The following is a 23,890-nucleotide window of genomic DNA, read 5'->3' as shown; positions in this document are numbered from 1 at the left end:
ACAGAGTGCTCTCTTCATGCCTCTACAGTGACATTAGTTCATGTGCATAACAGTGGAGAAGGCTTTTATTTTCTATCAGGATTTTTACAGTAACCTCATTGCAGTGTTAATGTAAGCCTACTTGTGACTAATAAATAAACTTTATTACAAATTTTATTTACTTTATTACTTTACTTTTAGGTTTATGGTTCTCTGGTTCTATTTCAACCACAGTCATAGAATCATACAATGATTACGTTCACGTCGGTCGGACTCTCTGGTCCCACTGCAGTGAATGGAGATTTGGCTGAACGCCAAATTCTCCATTCTCGCTTGTAGCGGTGGCTAGGCATGATTGACCATTGAGCCATTGTGTCCATCCTGGTTGTCAGGCAGAGCAGCTCAGCTAGTCCCACTTCCACACCTTTTCCCTGTAGCCTTGCAGTTTTTTTCTCTTCAGATGATTATCTAATTCTCTTTTCAAATAAGGAGACCAAAACTGTACACAGTACTTCACATGTGGTCTCACCAAGGCCTTCTACAACTGCTATTGAATTTGCCTCCACCACACTTGCAGCTCAATCCAAACCAATCAATGCATAAAAAAACCTTTTCCTCGTGTCACCTTTGCTTCTTTTGCTGATCATCTTAAATTAGAGTCTTTCTTTTCTCGATCCTTCCTCCAACTGGAACAGTTTCTTTCTATCCACCTGGTTCAGACCCCCTCATGATTTTAAACAACTCTTTCAAATCTTCTCCCAAGCTTCTTGTTTCTAAGAACGGCCCCAGATGCTGCAATCTGTCCCCAGAACTGAAGTTTGTCACCCCCTGAACCATTCTTGTTCTCTTTTCTACAGCCTGTCCAATGTCATTAAATTTCTCTGTAAGTGTGATGTCTAAAATTGGACACAACTCTCCAGCTGGGGTTAAACCAGTGTTTTATAAAGGTTCCTTGCTTTTGTACTCTTATGTACCTCTTTATAAATCCCAGGATCTCTTATATCCTATTAACCACTTTCTCAACTTTCTGTCTTCTGTCTTGGCTGGCACAGTGGCACAGTGGTTAGCACTGCTGCCTCATAGCACCAGGGACCCGGGTTCAATTCCGGCCTCGGGTCACTGTTTGTGTGGAGTTTGCATGTTCTCCCCATGTCTGTGTGGGTTTCCTCTGTGTGCTCGGGTTTCCTCCCACAGTCAGAAAGATGTGTTGGTTAGGTGCATTGGCCATGCTAAATTCTCCCTCAGTGTACCTGAACAGGCACCAGAGTATGGCAACCAGGAAATTTTCATGGTAACTTCATTGCTGTGTTAATGTAAGCCTACTTGTGACTAATAAATAAACTTTAAAGCCCTTTGCTCCGGCACCCCTTTAGAATTATATATTTTATTAGCTAGTAACATTGTTAACACAAAGACATCAATAACATTGTGCAACAATGTACCCGATAGCAATACTACTTCAGAATCACTCCTGGTGTTAAAAATGTACTTTATGAATTCTTTAATACCATAAATTAAATAATTTACAATAATTCCTGTTCCCCACAATTAATTTGGTTACTCCGACAAAGTACATTTCTGAGCCTTCCAAGAACTGATCTTGGTGGAAGACTGTCAGTTCTCCCCTTTTAAACATTGTGCGTTTATTTACATAACAGAAACATCCACCTCGCAAACTTCAACTCCAGCATCCTAGAACAAAGCTCTCCAAAATCAAAAGAATCTTTGAAATGCAGCAAGGCTTAATTGGAGTGAAATAACCAGACACCAACCTGATACGCAGGTCATGAAAGGGGCATTGTTGCAGCATTTGAGAGTTTCTGGCAGGTTTATCTCCGAGAGCAGGTTGCTATTGGCAACTTATGTTAAAAAGTGCTGTGTCAGATGTCGTCGCAAGTTGACGATATTAATTGCAAGGTGAGCAGCTGTGAAAATGGATTTTCCAATTTTAATGTTTAGTTTGCAAACTTTTCAAATGCTGCAAAGTAATTTATTTCTCGTTGACTTGTCCTTTGCATCGTAGACACTGCCAAATTACATAAAGTTAATGCAATTTTTTTTAGAATATAGAACACTTTTTTAGCCTTGAAATTGTGTCCATGGAAGGTTAATGTTTGTTCGCCCATATCTCAGTCTAATTTCAAAGCTAATGAAAGTTGGTGGGCAATGTAGCTGATTTCTGTTGAAGATGAATACTTGTCATGGCAGGAGAAGGAGCCTTCAATAATAAGTAGTGGCATGTCTTCCCTCCTTAAATATACTTTATTTTTGTTCATATGGGAGAGATTGAAATCATAGAATAGAAGCATAGAATCCCGACAGTGCAGAAGAGACCATTCGGCCCATCGAGTCTGCACCAACTCTGACAGGGTATCTTACCAGGCCCTATCTGCCGCCCTATCCCTGTAACCCCACTCATTTACCGTGGCGAATCCATCTGACCTACACTTCTTGGCACACTAAGGGGCAATTTAGCATGGCCAATCCACCTAACCTCACATCTTTGGACTGTGGGAGGAAACCGGAGCACCCGGAGGAAATCCATGCAGACACGGGGAGAATGTGCAAACTCCACACAGACAGTTACCCAAGGCTGGAATTGTACCCAGGTCCCTGGTGCTATGAGGCAGCAGTGCCAACCACTGTGCCACTGAGCTGCCCTAGAAAGAAGTTGGTTTCAAAACATTCTGGACACTAGTTAATGGAAATAACGATTGGGGACACTTTGTTATGTTCAATGTGCTTATATATAGGTTGTTATTGCTGCTGTTGTTATGAGGAGCTCCTTGGCTAACTCCGCTGGCCTCTCTGGCATACCAGTGGCATTTTAAATTCAGGGTGCATATCAGGTAAGTGCTGTTTGGTGATGGGGCGGGATGATGAAGGTGTAAAGCCCCCATGATGGAATGAGCCTGAGGCTCAACCAATTTTAACTCCTGGGCTTAATTTCCATCTGATTGACAGGTTGCACCCCCCCCCCCCCCCCCCCCCCACCACTCCTCCCCACCCTCCACACCCCTACCAGATAAACCAGGAGTTGAACAACATACACACACGATGTACACAATTTCTCACAAACCTCTGCAGGGTGATGAATCTCTGAAAATGAGGCTAAGTTCCCCATTTTGATTATTACTTGCCCAGCAGTTAAAGGAGCGTTGGCACCAGAGATATGTTCATGAACTGTTCTCCCACCTCCCTAATGCCTCACTTTCCTGGCGTCTCCCTCAAGACCCTAGTGAGGGATAAATAGGGAGGTGCTGCCCAGCTGCTGCAGGGCTATCTGCAAGGTCTGTATCCAACAAGTCGCATCTAGTGTCAGTGCCAACAGCCTCTGGACTTGGGTTCAAAGTGGAAAGAGGTTCAATGACCTGGTAAGGCAGCATAGGAGAGTACAATTCTTTACCTCTCTCAACAACACCATTGACAGCACCACTTTCATCACCTCCCCCATTGCTCTGAGCAAAGTCCTTCCCTTCCATAACATCCTTCACTATGTCGGTTGTTGCTGGAGAAGAGCTGTGTTTAGTTGTGGTTTGGCTGCAGTTATCCCTCAATGTTAAGCTGCCGGATGCAGAGTGCAGGTCTGACGGTGAAGGATTTACTGGTGGTTTTAGATGTGGTGATACTGGGATTCTTGAAGTCTGAGCTTGCTGAATTCAGTTTGTTTGTAGGATCCTTGGCTTCCCCACATTTTACCAGGTACTGACAGGTGCCGCAAAGTGAACACTGATCCATGGAATGGAACCAACATGCCAATTTAAAAACCACTTGCTCATCACAGATCCCACAACCCACCAAACCGGCTTCAACCTGCCATGCCAACATTTGGCACTCCTTAACTGTTCCCATAATGGCCAAGGCCTTTGTGCAGCAAATGGGCACAAGCTGGGCATTGCAGGGAACCTGGACTGCAGCTGGGGTGTACTCCAATCAATAAATCATAGAATCCTACAGTGCAGAAGGAGGCCATTCGGCCCATCGAGTCTGCACCGACCACAATCCCCATAACCCCATGCATTTACCCGAGCTAGTCCCCAGACACTAAGGGGCAATTTAGCATGGCTAATCCACCTAAGCTGCACATCTTTGGACTGTGGGAGGAAACCGGAACGCCCGGAGGAAACCCATGCAGACATGAGGAGAATGTACAAACTCCACACAGTGACCCAAGCTAGGAATTGAACCCGGGTCATTGAGGCTGTGAGGCAGCAGTGCTAACCACTGTGTCACCGTGTTGCCCATCAATTGAAGACTGTCCCTCACATCATTGAAAACTGTCCCCTTAACAATATGCAGTGGGGGGCATAGAGAGCTCCATTTAGCCACTGCGCAAGCTATTGTCTGGCTTGGTGATTACAGAACACACTGAAAACAAAATCCTTCATTGGATCAATTGAAGGGCGCACTATCATACCCATCTTTCTCAATCCAACATACTCATTTCTTTCTCCTCATCAAAGCACATTTCATACCATTCTCCTTTCACATGCTAACATTCTTTATCTCCTAACCTTGCACATGCTCGGTTGTCTATCCAACACCTGCCACCCACAGTGCGAAAGAAGCAAGATTGACTGCACAAATGGTACATGTCCCTATCTACCTTGTCAGCAGCTTCTCACTAAGATTCACCACATTTTCAGCAGGGAAAGATGGTGTATAATGTAGAGGAGAGACACAGGGAAGGAAAGGTGTTGCAAACACCATCATCTTCATTCAATCAGAGCAAAAGGCCTCAGAGATTTGAGGCAGAGGAGTGAGCAGTGAGCATTGGAGCAGAGGTGGTTACTTAAAACATTTATTTGTCTCTGCAAATACGCTACAAACGTCACTATTTGAAGCTGCATTCTCAAGCACATTACCTTATAATTTCCAACTTTATCTTTCGTTCCAACCCTTTTTCTTTCCTCTTTCTTCTCGGTCTGTCTTAGCATCAAGGGGCTATTCCAGAAGAAACTTCAGAGGTGGATAATGGTGCTGAGTGTGCACTATGAGGCACTCTTCCCTCCCAATAATAGAGTATTGCATTTAGATAGCATCTCTTATACCTCAAATGTGGAGATGCTGGCGTTGGACTGGGGTAGGCACAGTAAGAATTCTCACAACACCAGGTTAATCTGGTGTTGTGAGAATTCTTGCTGTGTTATACCTTAAAGAGAGAGAGGTATAGGAAAGTAATTCCAGAGCTTAAAGTCTAGTAATCTAAAGACACAGCTATTTCTGGTGGTTCAAAGAAAGGTGGGGATGTACAAGAGAGCAGAATTAGAGGATTGCAGAGATCATAAAGAATTGTGAAGTTGGCAGAGATTATAGAGATAGCAAGGGGTGAGGTCATGTGACAGCTTGGAAACAAGAATCAGAATGTTAAAATTGATCTCTTGCTGGGCTGGGAGCCAGTGTAGGTCAGAAGTCACAGGGGTGACAAGCGTCTTGGTGCATGTTAAGGTTCAGGCAGCAGAGGTTGGATGAGTTCAAGTTAACAGAAGCTGCAGTTTGAATGTTCAGCCAAGGCAGCATTGGACTAGTTGAGTCTGGAGGTACCGTATACATAGTTGAGGGTTTCAGCAGCTGGTCGGGTGAGGCAGAAGTGAAATTAGGTAAAATAATTGTTCTTGGTGATGGAGCAGAAACAGGGATGAGCATCAGTTCCAGCACCGGTACTTTGTATGGGTTAGATAGCGAGGCAGAGTGTGCGCATTTGGTGAAACAAGCAACGCAGTTAGAGACAGGCTTGGAAACTGTTTGATAGAGGCTGAGATTCCCTACTGACTTTGCTGAGCAGAATAGAGATGAGGACTTCAACAAAATCATTCGACATCCACAGGTCACAATACCAAGCGTTGCAAAGGTGGCCAAAGGGATTCAGGACTAATGGGCTCAAACCTGTCCTCTACCTTGGAGATGCAGCCTTTCACTTCCAACACATTCCTGGAGCACAAGGACAGGGCTTTCAAGGCATCATTCATTTTCTGCTGTCCCTCAGGTCAGTGTAAGTGATGAGCTCCAGCTCCTCTCTTAGCATGTCTGCTTCTTCGCTGCTCCTTCAACTAATATCTGCCCGGGATCCAGAGAAAAGTCTAACAACACCAGGTTAAAGTCCAACAGGTTTATTTGGTAGCAAACGCCATTAGCTTTCGGAGCGTGCTGCTCCCTCATCAGGTGGAGTGGGAGATCTGCTCACAAACATGGCATACAGAGACACAAACTCATTACCCCTGTCCAACGCCGACATCTCCACATCCTGGATTCAGAGAGTCAGCTAAACCAGACTTGTCTGGAGGTAACAGAGGTGGAGCTGTAGCTGCTGGTGTCTTCTCGAGTTCATTGGGCATGAGGACTTGAAGGGTGTGAAACCTGAGATAAAGCAGCTTTGCTGAAGAAACGAGGTGACTTGGACTTTTCTGATGGGTCAGCCTCTCCCAATTTCGGCAGTCATAGTTTTGGCCGTATTTAAGCTTCAGGATCTGCCGGAATTTCCAGGCAAGAATCATAGAATCCCTACAGTGCAGCAGGAGGCCTTTCGGCCCATCGGGTCTGCATTGACTCTCTGACAATGTACCTTACCCAGGCCCTCTGCGCTGCTCTATCCCCATAACCCCATACGTTTTCCATGGCTAATCCCCCTAACTTACTCATCTATGGATATCAAGGGGCAATTTAGCGTGGCCATTGCAAGTAACTTCACATCTTTGGGCTGTGGGCGGAAACCGGAGCACCTGGAGGAAACCCACGCAAATTCCACACAGTCACCCAAGCCCAGAATTGAATCCGGGTCCCTGGCACTGTGAGGCAGCAGTGCTAGCCACTGTGCTGCCCATTAGATATTTTATCTAATCTGTAGACAGGGGAGACAATGTTGCAACAAATGGCCTTTTCCTTTTCACTGGTTTCGCATATTCCTTTTGACTTTTGCCCAGACTTATAGGGGGCTAAATAAACATTTAAATTCGTAAGATTGTATGTCATTTCTGCAACATGACTATAGCATTTGGAGTTTTAGCAAATGTTGTTTTCTAGGTTAGACATGATCTAAAAAGCAAATGTGTCTACTCACTGTTGTAAAGGACATTCAGTTGTGCAAGTCTTAACAACCCAAATATTCATTCAGATGTGCACTTAAAAAACTGATATTAACTATAATCCTTTGTGGAATTAACTGAAGATGGACACCTCCTGTCACTAAATGCTATAATCGTTGGAAAAGCTTCACAATAACTCTACTGTAAAGGAAACCTTGATAAATGTTCTAGGCAGATTAATGTGGAAAGGAAGCTATGGTAGCGCTCCCAAAACATGACCTTTTGATTTCATAATGTGACATTTCAGTATGGTAAATGATTCTATGATTGGTAGCACTTACTCTTCCTGAATTTTAGGAACACACAGCCCTCCCTAATTCTTTGCAAATGCATTTGTTTTCCTGATGTTTTTGCTCCAGTTGTACAGACTGATGGAAGCCAGGCTTCAGTTAGTTTAAATTAATTCTCTCAAAGTGGAAGCAAAACAGAAAATATTAAGTAACAAGACATCTTGATAATTTCAACATAGGGATCCAATAGGGTGGAGATAGACAAACTATTTTCTCTTGTGGGGATACCCAGAACAAAGGAACATAATCTCAAAAAGAATGATAAGCCATTTAAGAGTGAATTCAGGAAGCACTTTCTCGCACATAATGGAAATCTGGAGCCGTCTCCCCAAAGGAGAGCCCATTAAAACTTTAAAGTTTGAAATTTGTGGATGTTTGTTAGGTAAATTCTAAATCCTTCCTTGAACTTCATGTTCAAATTCCACCTACCCCAACAATCAGGTGTCCATCCCTGCCACAGTACAGAAATAACACTTATCAAAAGTGTACACAGAAGTCTAGTATACAGGTACAGCAAGTAATTAAAGTTAAAGTTTATTTATTAGTCACAAGTAGGCTTACATTAACACTGCAATGAAGTTACTGTGAAAATACCCGAGTCGCCGCACTCTGGTACCTGTTCAGGTATACTGAGGGAGAATTTAGCACGGCCAATGCACCTAACCAGCACGTCTTTCAGACTGTGGGAGGAAAGCGGAGCACCCGGAGGAAACCCAGGCAGACACGGGGAGAATGTGCAAACTCCACACAGACAGTGACCCAAGCCGGGAATCGAACCCAGGCCCCTGGTATTGTGAGGCAGCAGTGCTAACCACTGTGCCACCGTGCTGCCCGAAGCTAATAAATTGTTATTGTTTATTGTGAGGAGAATTGATTACAAAAGTAGGGAAGTTATGCTTCAGTTGTACAGGGCATTTGGTGCGACCACATTTGGAGTGATATATACAGTGCTGATTTCCTTTTCTAAGCAAGTGGGTCAATGCGTTAGAAGCAATTCAGAGAAGGTTCACTAGTCTAATACCAGGAATGTGTGTGTTGTCTGATGAGAAATGGTGGGAGAGGTTAGCTTTGCATCCACTGCAGGAAAATGTGAAGTTAAGCGCTTTGGTAGGAAGCAAGAAAAGAGCAGGATATTATTTTAATGGAGAAAGGGTCCATAAGGGACTGCTCTAACCCGGTTCCGAAATTATCTATCTAATTGTAGACAGAGCCATTATGACTTGCAATGGTTTCTCTTCCCTGTCCTGCACTGTTACCTCTGGTGTCCCCTAGGGCTCTATCTTTGCCACCCTCCCATTTTCCATTCACTTCCTGCCCCTCAGTGACATCACCTAAAAGCACAGTGTCAGTTTACATGTGAACACTGACACCGCCCAGCTTTACCTCACCACTCTTTATCCTGACCCCTCCATTGCCTCTGAATTGTCAGGCTACTTGTCCCACATCCAATATTGGCTGATCAGAAACCGCCTCCAATTAAATACCAGGAAGATTGAAGCTATTGTCTTCAATTCCACCCCCTCTCCCCCCTCCAACCCTGCTCGCTCACCACTATCTCCATCCCTTACCCTGAAAACTGCCTGTAACCAAACAAAACTGCTGGCACCCCCAGCGACCCTGCAATGAACTTTCAAACGCATATCTGCGCTGTCACTAGTCTTAGAACGTAACCAATGATAACATTGGATCTGTTGTAGCGTGACCAATGGTAACATGCTGTAAGGGTCAGCTGACCCAGTAAATTATGTGACCAATGACAAATTGATGTGATGATCAGCTGACCAATTAATTCAGTATAAATAAGAACCTATTGGGAATTGTGGGGGAGCTTGGAATGGCCCGGGGTGAGGCCTCAAGTGTTGGAGTAATGAAGTTTCTTTATGTATCTTTGATTTATCTGTTGGAGTGAGTTTTCTTTCATTTTATTGCCTATAACTGAAGAGTACCTTCTGCTGGATGAACAACTAGGATCACTTACTTCCAACAATGTAACATTGCCTCTGCCTCAGCTGGTCTGCTGCTGATACCCTCATCAATGTATTTGTTACCCCTGAGACCTGACTCATCCCTCGCCAGCATCCCACATTCTACCCTCTGTAAGCTTGAGATCATCCAAACCTCTCCTGCATCTGTCTTAAATCGCACCAAATTCTGTTCACCCATCACCCCCTGTGCTCACTGACCTACCCTCACTGGTTCGCAGTTAAACAACGCTTTGATTTCAAAATTCTTAACCTTGTTTTCCCCGATGCCTTGGCCACTCTCGATCTCTGTAATTGCCTCCAGCCCTCTAACCACTGGGATATCTGTGCTTCTCTAAGCTGGCCTCTGGAACGCCCCAGATTTTAATCACTGCACCATTGGTAGCTGCACCCTCAGCTGCCAAAGCCCAAGGCTCTAGAATTCCCTCGCTCCACATCTCTGCCTTGCCTTCCACCTTTAAAACACTCCTTAAAATCTCTTTGACCAAGCCTTTGGTCATCTCCCTTAATACCCCCTTAGTGGCTCAGTGTCATATTCTGCTGTACAGTGCCTCTGTGAAGGGCCCGGGGATATTTTATTATTTTAAAAGTTAGGTATAAATACAAGTTGTTGTAATTGAGAGGTATCAAGGAGCAAAGATGGGTAAATGAAGCTGTCACGTAGATGAACAATTATCTAACAGAATGGTAGAACAGAGCTCGAGGGACTGAATGGTCTATTCCTCTTCCTATATTCTAGCTATGATTAATTTTCCCCCTTCAGTTCTCTCCCTTTGCCTTCTTGAAGACATTGTCATTGCTGAGGTCTGACGAACTTTGACAAAGCATTGGACTGTGGATAATCACAATCCCATTCTATCTTGTCTTCATGCTCCACCTACAAAAATGTTCCAATGCCAGACAGTGATCGGGGCTGACATTCTTCTCCCTACGCCAGTGATATTGAGACAAATTCTAAACACGGCCAGGTCTCTCTAGCCAAGATCAGATAACACAACACCAATTTAGCGCACAAATTCACTGAGTCATTGAGGGTGTAATGACAAAATGTAAACCTAAATATCATTTTTTAAGAGTGCGGCCAAGATTACACAGTTTAGCTTGGCTTATTTTCAAACCATTCCTATTTGCTCGGAACTTGGACTGAGCTTGCTAGTTCTAATGGAAAATTCTTATCCTTTTTGGTTATTTAAAGTGTTTTCAAGAGAATTGATGCAATTATCTAAATTTAGTTCATCCCAATTATATCAATTTGGAAAAATCTTAAAAGCCCTTACAAGGTTTTAGTTTTGTTATAGTTTGTTGAAAATTAGCATGAGCTTGACTTTCTGTGGAAGATGCTCTTTCGGAGAGTTGGTGCAGACTCGATGGGCTGAATGGCCTCTTTCTGCAGTGTAAGAATTCTGTGGTTTTAATACCAGTAGAAGTAAAATGCTGATGGCTAAAAAGTGACTAAAAGAAGCTTTTCCTTCAGGCGTTTATTTCGTAGTTTTTCTGCTTTTGATCAGATCGTTGCTTGTTCAGTGTTACTGAGTACCGTGTACTGTGTTCTGAGTCTGCTTCATGACTCACACATAATGACATGAGTGCTGTAACGGTGATGGTACATACAGCAATCCATTTCTGGAATGGTGCTGAGGAGAAAACTATATCTACATGAAATCTAAATGTTGAAGGCATAACCTTGATAAAGTTTCAAGTTTATTTATTAGTGTTACAAGTAGGCTTACATTAACACTGCAGTGAAGTTACTGTGAACGTTCCCTAGTCACCACATTCTGGCACCTGTTTGGGTACACTGAGGGAGAATTTAGCATGGCCGATGCACCAAACCAACACGTCTTTCAGACTGTGGGAGCAAATCAGAGCACCCGGAGGAAACCCACGCAGACACGGGGAGAACGAGCAGACTCCACACAAACAGTGACCCAAGCTGGGGAATCAAACCAGGGCCCCTGGAGCTGTGAAGCAGCAGTGCTAACCACTGTGCCACCATATCTCCACGATGCATTCCTGGATGTCAGTGTATTCCAGGATGATAGTTTATTCCTCAATGAGGCCTGTAATATTAAGCATGTGACCACAGGCTGAATTGTACATTGTGTTGGAGACGATGACATCGGTGTTGGAGCTGTTACCTGGCAGTGATTTCCCCTTGGTTGGCCAATTAGTGGCTTGAGAGGGTGTTCACCAGCCAATTAAGTTGGTGGGTGGGTTCTCAAAGCCTGGGGCCAATAAGGCAAACAGTAAAATAATAAGCAAACAATGAACTCCAGCCTTCAGTTGCAGATAAGGGATAGAGAGGGTGCCCCAAGATGGAGGCAGCCTCTCAGCAATTATTTTTATTCATTCGTGGGACATGGGCGTCGCTGGCTGGACAGCATTTATTGCCCATCTGTAGCTGCCCTTGAGAAGGTGCTGGTGAGCTGCCTTCTTGAATCATTGTAGTCCACGTGCTGTGTGTTGACCCACAATGCCGTTAGGGAGGGAATTCCAGGATTTTGACCCAGTGACTGCAAAGGAACGGTGATATATTTCTAAATCAAGATGGTGAGTGGCTTGGAGCATTGCGTACAGTTCTGGTCGCCGCATTATAGGAAAGATGTGGAAATGTTGGAAAGGGTGCAGAGGAGATTTACCAGGATGTTGCCTGGTATGGTGGGAAAATCATATGAGGAAAGGCTGAGGGGCTTGAGGTTGTTTTCGTTAGAGAGAAGAAGGTTAAGAGGTGACTTAATAGAGGCATACAAGATGATCAGAGGATTAGATAGGGTGGATAGTGAGAGCCTTTTTCCTCGGATGGTGATGGATAGCACGAGGGGACATAGCTTTAAATTGAGGGGTGAGAGATATAGGACAGATGTTAGAGGTAGGTTCTTTACTCAGAGAGTAGTAAGGGCGTGGAATGCCCTGCCTGCAGCAGTAGTGGACTCGTCAAAAGCATTCAAATGGTTATTGGATAAACATATGGATGATATTGGAATAGTGTAGATTAGAGGGGCTTTAGATTAGTTCCACTGGTCGGTGCAACATCGAGGGCCGAAGGGCCTGTACTGCGCTGTAATGTTCTATGTTCTATGTTCTATGGAGGGGAACGTGCAGGTGGTGGTGTTCCCATATATCTGCTGCTCTTGTCCTTCTAGATGGAAGTGATTGTGGGTTTGGAAGGTGCTCTCGAATGACCTTTGGTGAATTTCCGCAGTGCATCTTGTATATAGTGCACACTGCTGCTACTGAGCGTCAGTGGTGGAGGGAGTGGATGTTTGAACTAAACGTATTTGAACTAACAAATAGCCACATCTTCCAGGTCACAATTGCACAGAGGAAACCCTTTCACAAGGTGGCTTGTGGCTGTAGCTATGACCAAGCAAGTGAGGTAAGGGGTGCCTCAGAAACTGACTGAAGCACTAACTCCAAGGTCTGTCACTGGGACGCTACCTCTTGGGCAGCCACTGTGCCCCTGATGTTGACGGGGGGTTCTGCGAGCTGACTGGAACAGTCCAGTTGACGTCTGACAATTGGCTTTTAACTTAGCTCAATTGGTGACACTTCCACTCCCATCCCGCCTCTGAGAAAATGGCCCAGGGGCAGGACGGGGCTGGGAAACATTCACACCAGCTGGCAATACAAGTCTCTGTTCTCAGCCTCCAATCGGGGTGAAGATTCTGTCCCATTGGGCATTGTACCATACCCAGTGGTCATACATTTTCCTGAGGTAAAACTTCTAGCAATGTAGATAAATATATAGTAGAGGCGATAGGCCTTGTGGTATTTCCACTGGACAATTAATCCAGAAACTCAGCTAATGTTCTGGGGACCAGGGTTCGAATCCCACCACGGCAGATGGTGGAATTTGAATTCAATGAAAAAAATCTGGAATTAAAAATCTACTGATGACCATGAAACCATTGTTGGAAAAATTCATCTGGTTCACTAATGTCCTTTAGGGGAAGGAAATCTGCTGTCCTTACCTGGTCTGGCCTACATGTGGCTCCAGAACCACAGCAATGTGGTTGACTCTCAACAATTAGGGATGGGCAATAAATGCTGGCCAACCAGCGACGCCCATGTCCCATGAATGAATAAAAAAAAAAGCAAAGTTGTGCTACAGAACACACCTTCACATTCTATTATCCTACAGGAAGTATGCTCTAAAGGGAATCTTTTATTTACTGCTTTATTTAATCTAACACGGGCACAATGATTTGCCCGATGAATGAACCAGGCAGTTTGCGAATGAGTCCTTTCAGGCTGCACAAGATCTGAACACAGGTCTTGAGAATGGAGGTGTAAACCATACACACTAACCCAGAGAGGTGTTAAATACTGAGAACTTCAAAATGGGCTGACAGCTCGAGAACAGCCAAGATTATAAGCTTATGGCATGTGAAAACCTATCGTTACGCGGGTGTCACAATTGTGTAGGTACAGCGAACATTCCATTGCTGGTGTTGCAGAGATAACAAACCAGGTAAGTGAAATCCAAGTGTCATCAACTTGTCAGCAAAATTAAAGCTGCTGGGATTAAAAGGACAGGGGCAGCATGGATACAAAATTGGTAAAGGGACAGAAAGAAGAGCGTGGCGTTGGATGGGCCTTCTTCAGAATGAAGGAAGTACAATGGCGATTTGCAGGGGTGGTTATTAGGGTCACTGATCTTTTTGATACATGTTAATGAGCTGCACTTGGGTAGATTGAGCCTAATTTCATAGTTCGCAGATAACTTAAAATCCCGACATGTAGTAAATAATGAGGGGGTTAATAACAGACTTCAGGGGAACATAGGCAGATGGTGGAAATCGGCTGATGCTAGGCAGATGAAATTCAAGACAAGGAAGTATAAAGTGATGCATTTTGAAAGGAAGAATGAGGGAGGAGAGGCAATATGAACTAATTATATAATTCCAAAGCTGATGTGTGAATAAGGGACCTGGGAGAGTATGCACAAGTTAAAGGCTGTTTTCAAAAGATGTTTTATTAAGTGAGGCATAGACTGGAATCTTCTGACTACCTTGATTGGTGGGTCAGGTCCCTGCCACATTCTCGCCTCCACCCCGGGTAAATTCATGATGAGAATGCCCATGGATGGCCTTCTGGCCCTGTGTCTAATTGATGCTATTCAGTTTCCAATTAATGCCCACATATGGGCATTATCCTACCGTCACTGGTATTACTCTAACTGACTGGCTGGCGGCTCTTGGTAGGTGGTACCCACCCTTCCCGCCACCGGGTCTTTGATCCTGGGAACGGCTTGCCACAGGCCTGTCAAGTGCCCGAGCGTTATATGATGTGGGGGGGGGGGGGGTTCATGGAGGGAGGTGCCATGGTGTTGGGGGGGGTGGGGGGGGGGGTTCATGGAGGGAGGTGCCATGGTGTTTCACTGGCTGTCCAGCCACCAGTTGAGAGTTATCGGCTCCATATTATTTGGGCCATGGCCATGTTATGTGTAAATCCCTCAATTTCTCAATTTGCTCTTGGCCAGTGGAGTGTCATATTCCGATGAGTGCAACTTAGATAGTTCACATGTTTACTGAACTTATTGCTGTTGAATGGGGTCCATTGTCACTTCTCACCCTGTGAGAGACTCCAGACAAGGTCTAGTCAAACTTCTGGGATGGCTGCTTCCTTTGAAAACTGACATAATCATTCCTACAACTGGGAAGCTGCTGTAGTCTTCAGTGATAACAAGCAGGTGTTCACCAGTGAGCAAGTCTGCAAAATCAACACTAACCTCTATCCATGGCCATGGGGGTAGATCAGACATTTTGAGGAGCATCATGAAGGTTTGACAATATTGACAAAATATTAACAAAATCCCCTCGTCGCCACACTTTGGCGCCTGTACAGGTTCAGCATGGCCAATGCACCCTAACCAGCACGTCTTTCTGATTGTGGGGGGAAACAAGGGCACTCGGAGGAAATCCGTGAGGACACGGGGAGAACGTGCAGACTCCTCACAGACAGTGACCCAAGCCGGCAATTGAACCCAGGTCCCTTGCACTGTGATGCAGCAGTGCTAGCCACTGTGCCTCCCCATTAAAACAGGATTTGAATCTGCTAAATGAGATAAATTTACTCCTGAATCCTGTGTATCTGGCTTGATATTCTAGCCTCAGTTCATTTCCAGGAGCTATCCAGTTTTTCACAAGCAGCTTACCTGAACGTTATTTAATGGAGGTGACGGAGATCCCATCCACCGGCTGACAGCCAGCAAGAGCCCCACACCATCTCTCCTCAGGAAGGACTACCAAATTGAGTGCCAATCACACACTTAATTAACTGGACAATGGCGGACCTTCCTCAGGGTCAAGGACCCGGGGTGCAGGTCCCACTTGCCGAGACCTGCTGACCAATCAGAGGCCAGCAGCTCTTCACTGGAGTGGCAGTGGCTGCTGTTGGTACTACACCCACCCAAGGCCTAGTCTGGCTGATGCATTCAGGCACAGGGGAGTGATGGCAGGAGGGGTTTGGCAGCATGGGCAAGGGGTGGCTCCCATTCCTGATGCAGGGTCACTTTGAATGAGGTATGCCAACCCCCTACTCCCCTGGGAACATGCAAGCAACTCTGACAGGGATTGCTTTTTGTGGTCGCTGTTTGGCAATTCCCCCTCCACTGGGTGAATGGCCCACTTCAGGTCCTCATTTGGCACCACAGCTGGAAGGCCACCCCTGGGCCTTCCTGCCATGGACTTAATTGGGGCAGTGATAGGAAGGTGGCAGGATCCCAATCCACCATCCTCCTGCCTGATCAAATGCCACCTGCCACCAAACTCGCCAACGGGGAGGGCATTAAATTCCATCCTCCATGTCCAATATAAATAGGTTTGACAGTATGTAGGTTTCTGATAACTGACTTGGATTGTCTATAAAGTTGTAGTCTTAGAAAAGATTCATTGCCATTTTATTCAGCAATCATTTCAAAGCCTCTAATTTCCGATAGAGGAAGCAATGTTTGCTCATGCTATCCATTCCTAAAATGACCTCTTTCTCAACTTTAATGTTATTAATCAAAATATTAGGGAGGGGAGCAGGACTCCATGCCACAGGGTATCAGGCACACTAAGGAATGGTGCCACCAGCATCCTCGGATGTGTCTGAAAGTTTGACTCTTTGGGGACAGAAAGTAAAGAAGAAGTGAAATAGAAAACTGAGGCCACGCGTGGAAGCACTACTAAATCTTCCAGATGTGAGTTTTCTTATTGATAGCAATTAACTTCATTTAGATGTAATATTTTCTTCATCCTCTAGGTGCGGCTGCTGTTAATCTTAATGATATTACCAGATACTATGCCCATAACTCACCATCGTACAAGAGTGGTCCTCTTCCAGCTCCTCATCTACCTCGTGGATCGGGGATTTACCAGAAATGTCAACTTCCATAACGTGAGGCCACCAATGACCCGTAAGTAAATCTGACACTTTGTGGGGGGGTTCCTGTTATCACTCTGACACCTGGGACAGAGCTGGCTCTGTGATGTCAGGGTCAAATGCTGCTCTTGACCCCACAGGGTGTCAGGAGCAGTGAGCGGACAGTGGACAAGCCTAGAAGAATCAATAAAGGTAGTGGGAGCTAAAGATAATAGGAGAGCCTCCAGCACTGAAGGATCTGCAGCCTGCCATGTCAAGTAAGGGAAAGAAAGGATTCCGGATAAAAGCAAATTACTGCGGATGCTGGAATCTGAAACCAAAAGGGAAAACGCTGGAAAATCTCAACAGGTCTGGCAGCAACTGTAAGGAGAGAAAAGAGCTGACGTTTCAAGTCCAGATGACCTTTTGTGAAAACATTTGACCGCTTTGACAAAGGGTCATCTGGACTCGAAACGGTCAGCTCTTTTCTCTCCTCACAGATGCTGTCAGACCTGCTGAGATTTTCCAGCATTTTCTCTTTTGGAAAGGGAGGGCGCTTCCTCCTTGAGTTGCTCTATCAGCACTTACTAAATATTTGAAAGAGAGATGGCCACAGCTGCCAGACCACCAGTGTGGAGGAGAGTTGGCAGGGTCTCCTAGTGCTCTTGGAGCACTGACCACCCAGTTGACCATCAGGAGACTGCACCCAGGCATCAGCCATATTCACAATGCCAGGGGTGACCCGCGGGCAAACTGGAAAATTCCAGTTGCTCTCTGATCAAATGGCCTTAATTGGCTGCTTAATTGACTTAACAAATAGCCATTCTGTGCCAAATCCAGCCAAGAAAATAGCTGGAATTTGGAACTGTGATGGAGAACTGGCTAACCATCCACCATCAGAAAGTTTCCTGCCTGCCCACCTGCCATTCGTGGCCCTATGTGGGCACCGAAAATCGATCCTTACCCACACTGGAGTCAGCAATGACTTACACAATTATTCAGCATTTCCCTTCATATTACAGCGAGTATTTGTATTGAGCTGGCTGAAGCTGATTACTGACATTCCTGGAAGTCTCAAATGTTACTGGAGCAGCCAATGCAACTTTGAAACCAGTCACAAAGCGATTTAATTTTTAATTTTTTTTCGCTGTGGTACATGAGTGCTGGAAACTGTGAAAGTGCCATTAAATTCTGCAGTGAGTTATAATGGAAGCCAATCTGTCAAGATCAGGGGTATTTATAAATGTGTAAAAGAATAATGTTGTGATGAAGGGGCACATGACTGTGGTTATCTTGAGCTTTGGGGACAGTATAGTTATGAGATTGATGAGGGTTTTCTTGAAGACTTCCCTCATGTAACATTCACGCTCAATACATCACATCCCATTCATTTTCATTTCCTTATTACTGTTGTTTCTAAAAAATGTGAAAATAAATAATTTTTTAATTCATTTATGGGATGTGGATATCAGTGGCTAGACCAGCATTTATTGTCCATCCCTAGTTGCCCTTGAGAAGGTGAGGCGAGAAGGTCTGCCTTCTTGAACCACTGTGGTCCCTGAGGTATAGGTTCGGCACAGTAAGAAGTCTCACAACACCAGGTTAAAGTCCAACAGGTTTATTTGGCAGCACAAGCTTTCGGAGTGTTGCTCCTTCCTCACCTGAGGAAGGAGCAACACTCCGAAAGCTTGTGCTACCAAATAAACCTATTGGACTTTAACCTGGTGTTGTGAGACTTCTTACTGTGCTTACCCCAGTCCAACACCGGCATCTCCACATCGTGTAGGTTCAGCCCAGTGCTTTTAGGGAGGGAGTTCCAGGATTTTGACCGAGTGATAGCGAAGAAACAGCTACATATTTGCAAGTGACTTGAAAGGGAACCTCCAGGTGATGGTGTTCCCAGGTATCTGCTGCTTTTTTCCTTCTAGATGGTAGCAGTCATGGACATGGAAAGTGCTGCCTAAGGGTGAGTTCCTGCAGTGTCTTTTGGAGATGGTACACACTACTGCCACTGTGTGCCATTAGTGGAGGGATTGTATTTTTATGGATGTGGTGGCAATCAAGTGGGCTGCTTTGTCCTGGATGGTGTTGAGCTTTTTGAGTATTGTTGGAGCTGCACTCATCCAGGCAAGTGGAGAGTATTCCATCACACTCCTGACTTGCACCTTGTAGATGATTGTCAGGGGAGTTACTCACCATTGGAACCCTTGCCTTTGACCTGTTCTGGTAGCCACAGTATTTATACGGCTAGTCCAGTTCAGTTTCTGGTCAGTGGTCACCCCCAGGATGTTGATAATGGGAGGTTCAGTGATGATAATGCCATTGAATGTCAAGGGGCGATGGTTAGATCCTGTCTGGTTGGAGAACGTCATTACCTGTCACTTGTGTGGCGTGAATGTTACTTGCCATTTGTCAGCCCAAGCCCAATGTGGCACTCGTGCATTCACCCTTTGGGAATAATAAGTAAGTCTACATGTCCATCTGCTGCTGTACAGCCTGTTCTGCAATCAAATCATTGTTGCCTGTCAGAACTGAACCTGGCACAAAGACGGCCACTTACTGTGACATGGCGGCACAGTGGTTAGCACTGCTACCTCACAGTGCTAAGGACCTGGGTTTGATTCTGGCCTTGGGGCACTGTTTGTGCTAAGTCTGTACGTTCTCTTCATGTCTGCGTGGGTTTCCTCTGGGTGCTCCAGTTTCCTCCCACAGTCCAACAAAGTGCAGGTTAGGTGGATTAGCGATGCTAAATTGTCCCTTAGTGTCCAAGATGTGTAGATTAGGTGGATTGGCCATGATCAATGTGTGGAGTTGCGGGATGGGGCAGCTGAGTGGGCCTAGGTAGAGTGCCTTTTTGGAGATTCGGTGCAGACCCATAAGACCATAAAACATAGGAGCAGAATTAGGCCACTCAGCCCATCAAGTCTGTTTCGCCATTCAATCATGGCAGATTATTTTTCTCATCCCCCTTCTCCTGCCTTTTCCCCATAACCCCTGATCCACTTATTAATCAAGAACCTATCTATCTCTGTCTTAAAGACACTCAATGACCTGGCCTCCACAGCCTTCTGTGGCAAAGAGTTCCACAGATTCACCACTCTCTGGCTGAAGAAATTCCTCCTCGTCTCTGTTTTAAAGGTTCGTCGCTTTAGCCTGAGGTTGTGCCCTCTGGTTCTAATTTTACCTACTGGTGGAAACATCCTCTCCACGTCCACGACCCGATGGGCTGAATGGCCTCCTTCTGCACTGAATGGATTCTATGGAATGCCGCTCCTCTTAACTTTGTGGTCAGATCTGGTCTTTTGTCTGGAATGCAGGCTGCATTTACACCATAACCGCAGCAATAGACTGTGCAGCAATGCTGCATGTGTGGGGTAAACATTGGCGTTCCCATTCACTCTCATCTCTAGTGCAGGGAAAGTGTATTTCAAAGAAGATGTCAGCCCAGTGATACAGGAATATAGGTGCGTTTTATTCAGCGCTGGCCTCAAAGTATTTATTTAAGATACCGATCATTACAGCACCCTTGCTTGATATCTTGTCTGTTTTACTGAATGATTGACTCTTGGTAATTTCCTGAACTTTCTCACTTTGTCACAGCGACTCCATTTCCAAACAGCTTCAAGTGCTTTACTTGCAACAATGCTTTGAACAATTACGAGTGTAACAGGTGGGCTGAAGACAAATGGTGCCCTCAACGTGAGTATTTTGTGGCCACGTGGATATGTGTGCTCCCACAGGTTTCCTGTGGGAGACTTACAACTAATGGCCTGATTGATAGCCCAAAGGCCTCTTTGTAAATAATTTGTTTCATTGGCAGTAACTACTTTCCTTGAACAATTAATAAAGGCTCTGGTAGGTCAGTCAGTGTGACAGGATGTTTCAGTTTTACACAATACTTAAAGGTTGGTAAATAAAGGAAAAATGTATAGTTCCACTGCTTCTTAAATTATTTTATTCATTGCATTGAGTCAGCCATTGAAATTATTACAATATTTATGAACGCTCTAGATGGAAATAATCATTCAAATTTAAATATAGATGTTGACTGTTCATTATTGGTAACCATTGTTCTGCAGTTTAACCTTTCCCTTCAGTCCTGTGAAGGAAGGATAAGATGGATGGGCCGGGTATAGAACCATAGAATCCTTACAGTATAGAAGGAGGCCATTCGGCCCATTGAGTGTTTTTTATTCATTCGTGGGACATGGGCATCACTGGGTGGCCAACATTTATTGCCCATTCCTAGTTGAGAGTCAACCACATTGCTGGGGCTCTGGAGTCACATGTCGGTCAGACCAGGTAAGGCGGCAGATTTCCTTCCCTAACGGTGAACCAGATGGGTTTTTCTGACAATTGACAATAGTTTCCTTCTCTATGAGTGGTATGTTTTTGTCTGTATAGCACGCAAGAAACAATACTTTTCACTCTATGTTAATACATGTGACAATAATAAATCAAATCAAATTTTCATAGTCATCAGTAGATTCTTAATTCTAGATATTTATTGCAATGGCGGCATTCAATCCCAGGTCCCCAGAATGTAAGCTGAGTTTCTGGACTAATGGTCTAGCGACAATACCATTAGGCCATTGCCTCCCCTGTCTGCACCGACTCTCTGACAGAGTTCCTTACCCAGGCCCTGTCCCCTGCACTTGGGTCCCTGGCGCCATGAGGCAGCAGTGGTAACCAGCATGCCACCCAATATTTCCCTCAATTTACCTAAATTGGGGCAGCACGGTGGCACAGTGGTTAGCACAGCTGCCTCACAGCGCCAGGGACCCGGGTTCAATTCCAACCTCGGGTGACTGTGCAGAACTTGCACATTTTTCACACAGGAGAAAACTGTGTGGGTTTTCTCCAAGTGTTCCAGTTTCCTCCCACAGTCCAGGTTAGGTGGATTGACCACGCGAAGTTGCTCCTTAGTGTACAAAGATATGTAGGTTAGGGGGATTAGCCATGGTAAATGTACAGAGTTACAAGGATAGGACGGGAGAATGTGGGTCTGGGTAAAAATGGCTTCCTTCTGCACTGTATGGATTCAATGGCCTCTGGATCTAGTAATCTTGAGGTTCAGGCTCGCACTCTGGGACATGGGTTCACATCTCACAATGGCCGCTGATAGAATTTGAATTCTATTATTAAATCTGCAATGTACAGCTGGCGATTTTGAGCATGCAATCTCCATCTGCAGGAATGGCAGTGCCACCCTGTGCCAAGAGGCGTGTCCCAGTAGAAGCCTCATGCGGAGGTGGGAGGGGGGGATGGGAGGGGAGTGGGATTCATTTGCATGTAGTAGTGGCCAGGAACTTGGGGCAGTGGGGGTGCATGAAAGGGGGTGCCAGATCAGTCTGTGGTGCGAGGGGAGGGAGGGAGGGAGAAAGTGGGAACATGTCAATGATTGGGGGACAGAGAGAAGGGTCCGATGATTCAGGGAAAGGGAGGGGTGTAGAGAATTGCTGATTCCGGTCTGGGTTGGGGAGGGGGGTCCCTCAGATCTCCCTGGTAGGCTGGGGGTGGGGAGGTTTACTCAGTTTCTGATAGGGATGCCCTTTTAAGATGGCACCCAATCTCTGAGCAAGTGTTTTGTGGGTGTGTTGAAGCCCCTCCCCCACTCTATGACAGCATTAAAAACACCCCTTAATTTTTTTGGCAGAGTGTTGTAAGATCTCGAGATAAACCTGACCGGTTTGTCTGGAGAGAAACATGCCTGTTTTCTCGCTGGAAATAACACTATTTTTAGTAAGATTTTGCCCCTAGGCTTAGTAACGGTGGCCATAAAACTATCATCGATTGTTGTAAAAGCCCACCTGGTTGAGTAATGCTCTTCAGGGAAGGATTACTGCCCTTACCTGGCCGGGCCTACATCTGACTACAGGCCCACAGCAATGTGGTTGACTCTGAACTGCTCTCTGAGATGCCCCTGGCAAGCCATTCAGTTCAAGGGCAATTAGGAATGGGCAACAAATGCTGTCAGTGATGCCTATATTCCATGGAAAAAATAAAAAAGCTAAAAATTGCCATCTGATTTTACTTCTCCGCAGGTTAGAAATACAATTTTTTTCCGTAGCTTTTTGAAAGATGATGTTACCATCCACGTGGAAACGCTCCCGAATACTTTACCCATTCGATCTTCCATATACCTGCACCAACTAAATGCAAAGAACCAAAGCATCCTCAATATAACTAATATTTGTACATGTTCAGTTAAATAAAGCTGGAATATTTGCTTTCAATGCACAGCTCTTTTGTCACATTTTTTCCCCCCTTTGGCATTACATTGAATTGTGTTTGATTAACCATATCAGCTAAGTTAAAGCCGGCATGGGAAATAGGCTTACCAACTGTGATTATAATTATTCCTGGAAGTTTCATCACATGACTTGCCCCTCATGCCCCAGCCATTATTCGGTCAATACATCCATTCCTGTGACGCACTGCCCTCCTACGCCAATCGGAAAGCAGAAAGACTCATTGCCCAATTGAGTGTCAGCCATTTACTTTTCCAGTTTTATATCTGGTAAAGGGGCACGTTCACAGAAAATGACAAAAGAGAAACCAGGCCAGAACCTCATCACCATTCACACCGGCTGCATTTTCCCTTCCCGCTGCAGTGAACGAAGATTTGGCTGGCCGCCTGGACGTGGTGTGAATGGTCCGTAACATTGCACCTCTAATCATTTTTTAATGTGCTAATGATTATTCTCCAGGATTCACTCAGCAGTGTCCTGGAGATTGATTTTAAATTCCGGAGACTCCAGGCCAATCCTGGAGGGTTGGCCACCCTAATGGGAAACATGATGTGGAGATGCCGACGTTGGACTGGGGTAAACACAGTAAGAGTTTTAACAACACCAGGTTAAAGTCCAACAGGTTTATTTGGTAGCAAATGCCATTGGCATTTCGAATTCCGAAAGCAACGCTCCGAAAGCTAATGGCATTTGCTACCAAATAAACCTGTTGGACTTTAACCTGGTGTTGTTAAAACTCTTACTGTGTTAACCCTAATGGGAAAGTCAGAGATGACAGGTGCCATAGTACAGTTATGCGCAAAGGTGGGGATGGGGTGGAATTGGGGCAGAACCTGGAACCTGGTTGCACCAAGATTTTGCTTCATTTCCTGCTGCTTCCATTTTCCAGTGGTGAAGGTTGGTGAACTTGGACTTTACTTTCTCCCCTTCCCTCTCTCCCGCTTCTCTTCACATCAAGA

The 23,890-nt window shown here is 45.2% G+C and overlaps 1 protein-coding gene across 5 annotated transcripts in view; it reads left to right on the top strand.

Annotated features, from left to right (window-relative positions):
* lypd6b (LY6/PLAUR domain containing 6B) overlaps positions 1-23,890 on the top strand; it is a 148,730-nt gene that overhangs the window by 116,558 nt on the left and 8,282 nt on the right. For 4 of the 5 annotated variants that reach the window (XM_078229157.1, XM_078229159.1, XM_078229158.1 and 1 more), the window contains 2 exons: positions 16,582-16,735; positions 20,281-20,379. In XM_078229157.1, coding sequence (XP_078085283.1) covers positions 16,603-16,735; positions 20,281-20,379 — 232 coding nt within the window. In that variant the 5' untranslated portion in view covers positions 16,582-16,602. Of the gene's footprint in view, positions 1-13,694; positions 13,805-16,581; positions 16,736-20,280; positions 20,380-23,890 lie in introns of those variants that run through there. The other variant, XM_078229156.1, reaches the window with a different exon arrangement.

The sequence above is a fragment of the Mustelus asterias genome, chromosome 14 (assembly GCF_964213995.1).
Source record: "Mustelus asterias chromosome 14, sMusAst1.hap1.1, whole genome shotgun sequence".
NCBI classification, from domain to species: Eukaryota; Metazoa; Chordata; class Chondrichthyes; order Carcharhiniformes; family Triakidae; genus Mustelus; species Mustelus asterias.
The sequence above is the reverse complement of the archived record's forward strand: the minus strand, read 5'-3'. Positions and strand labels throughout refer to the sequence as shown.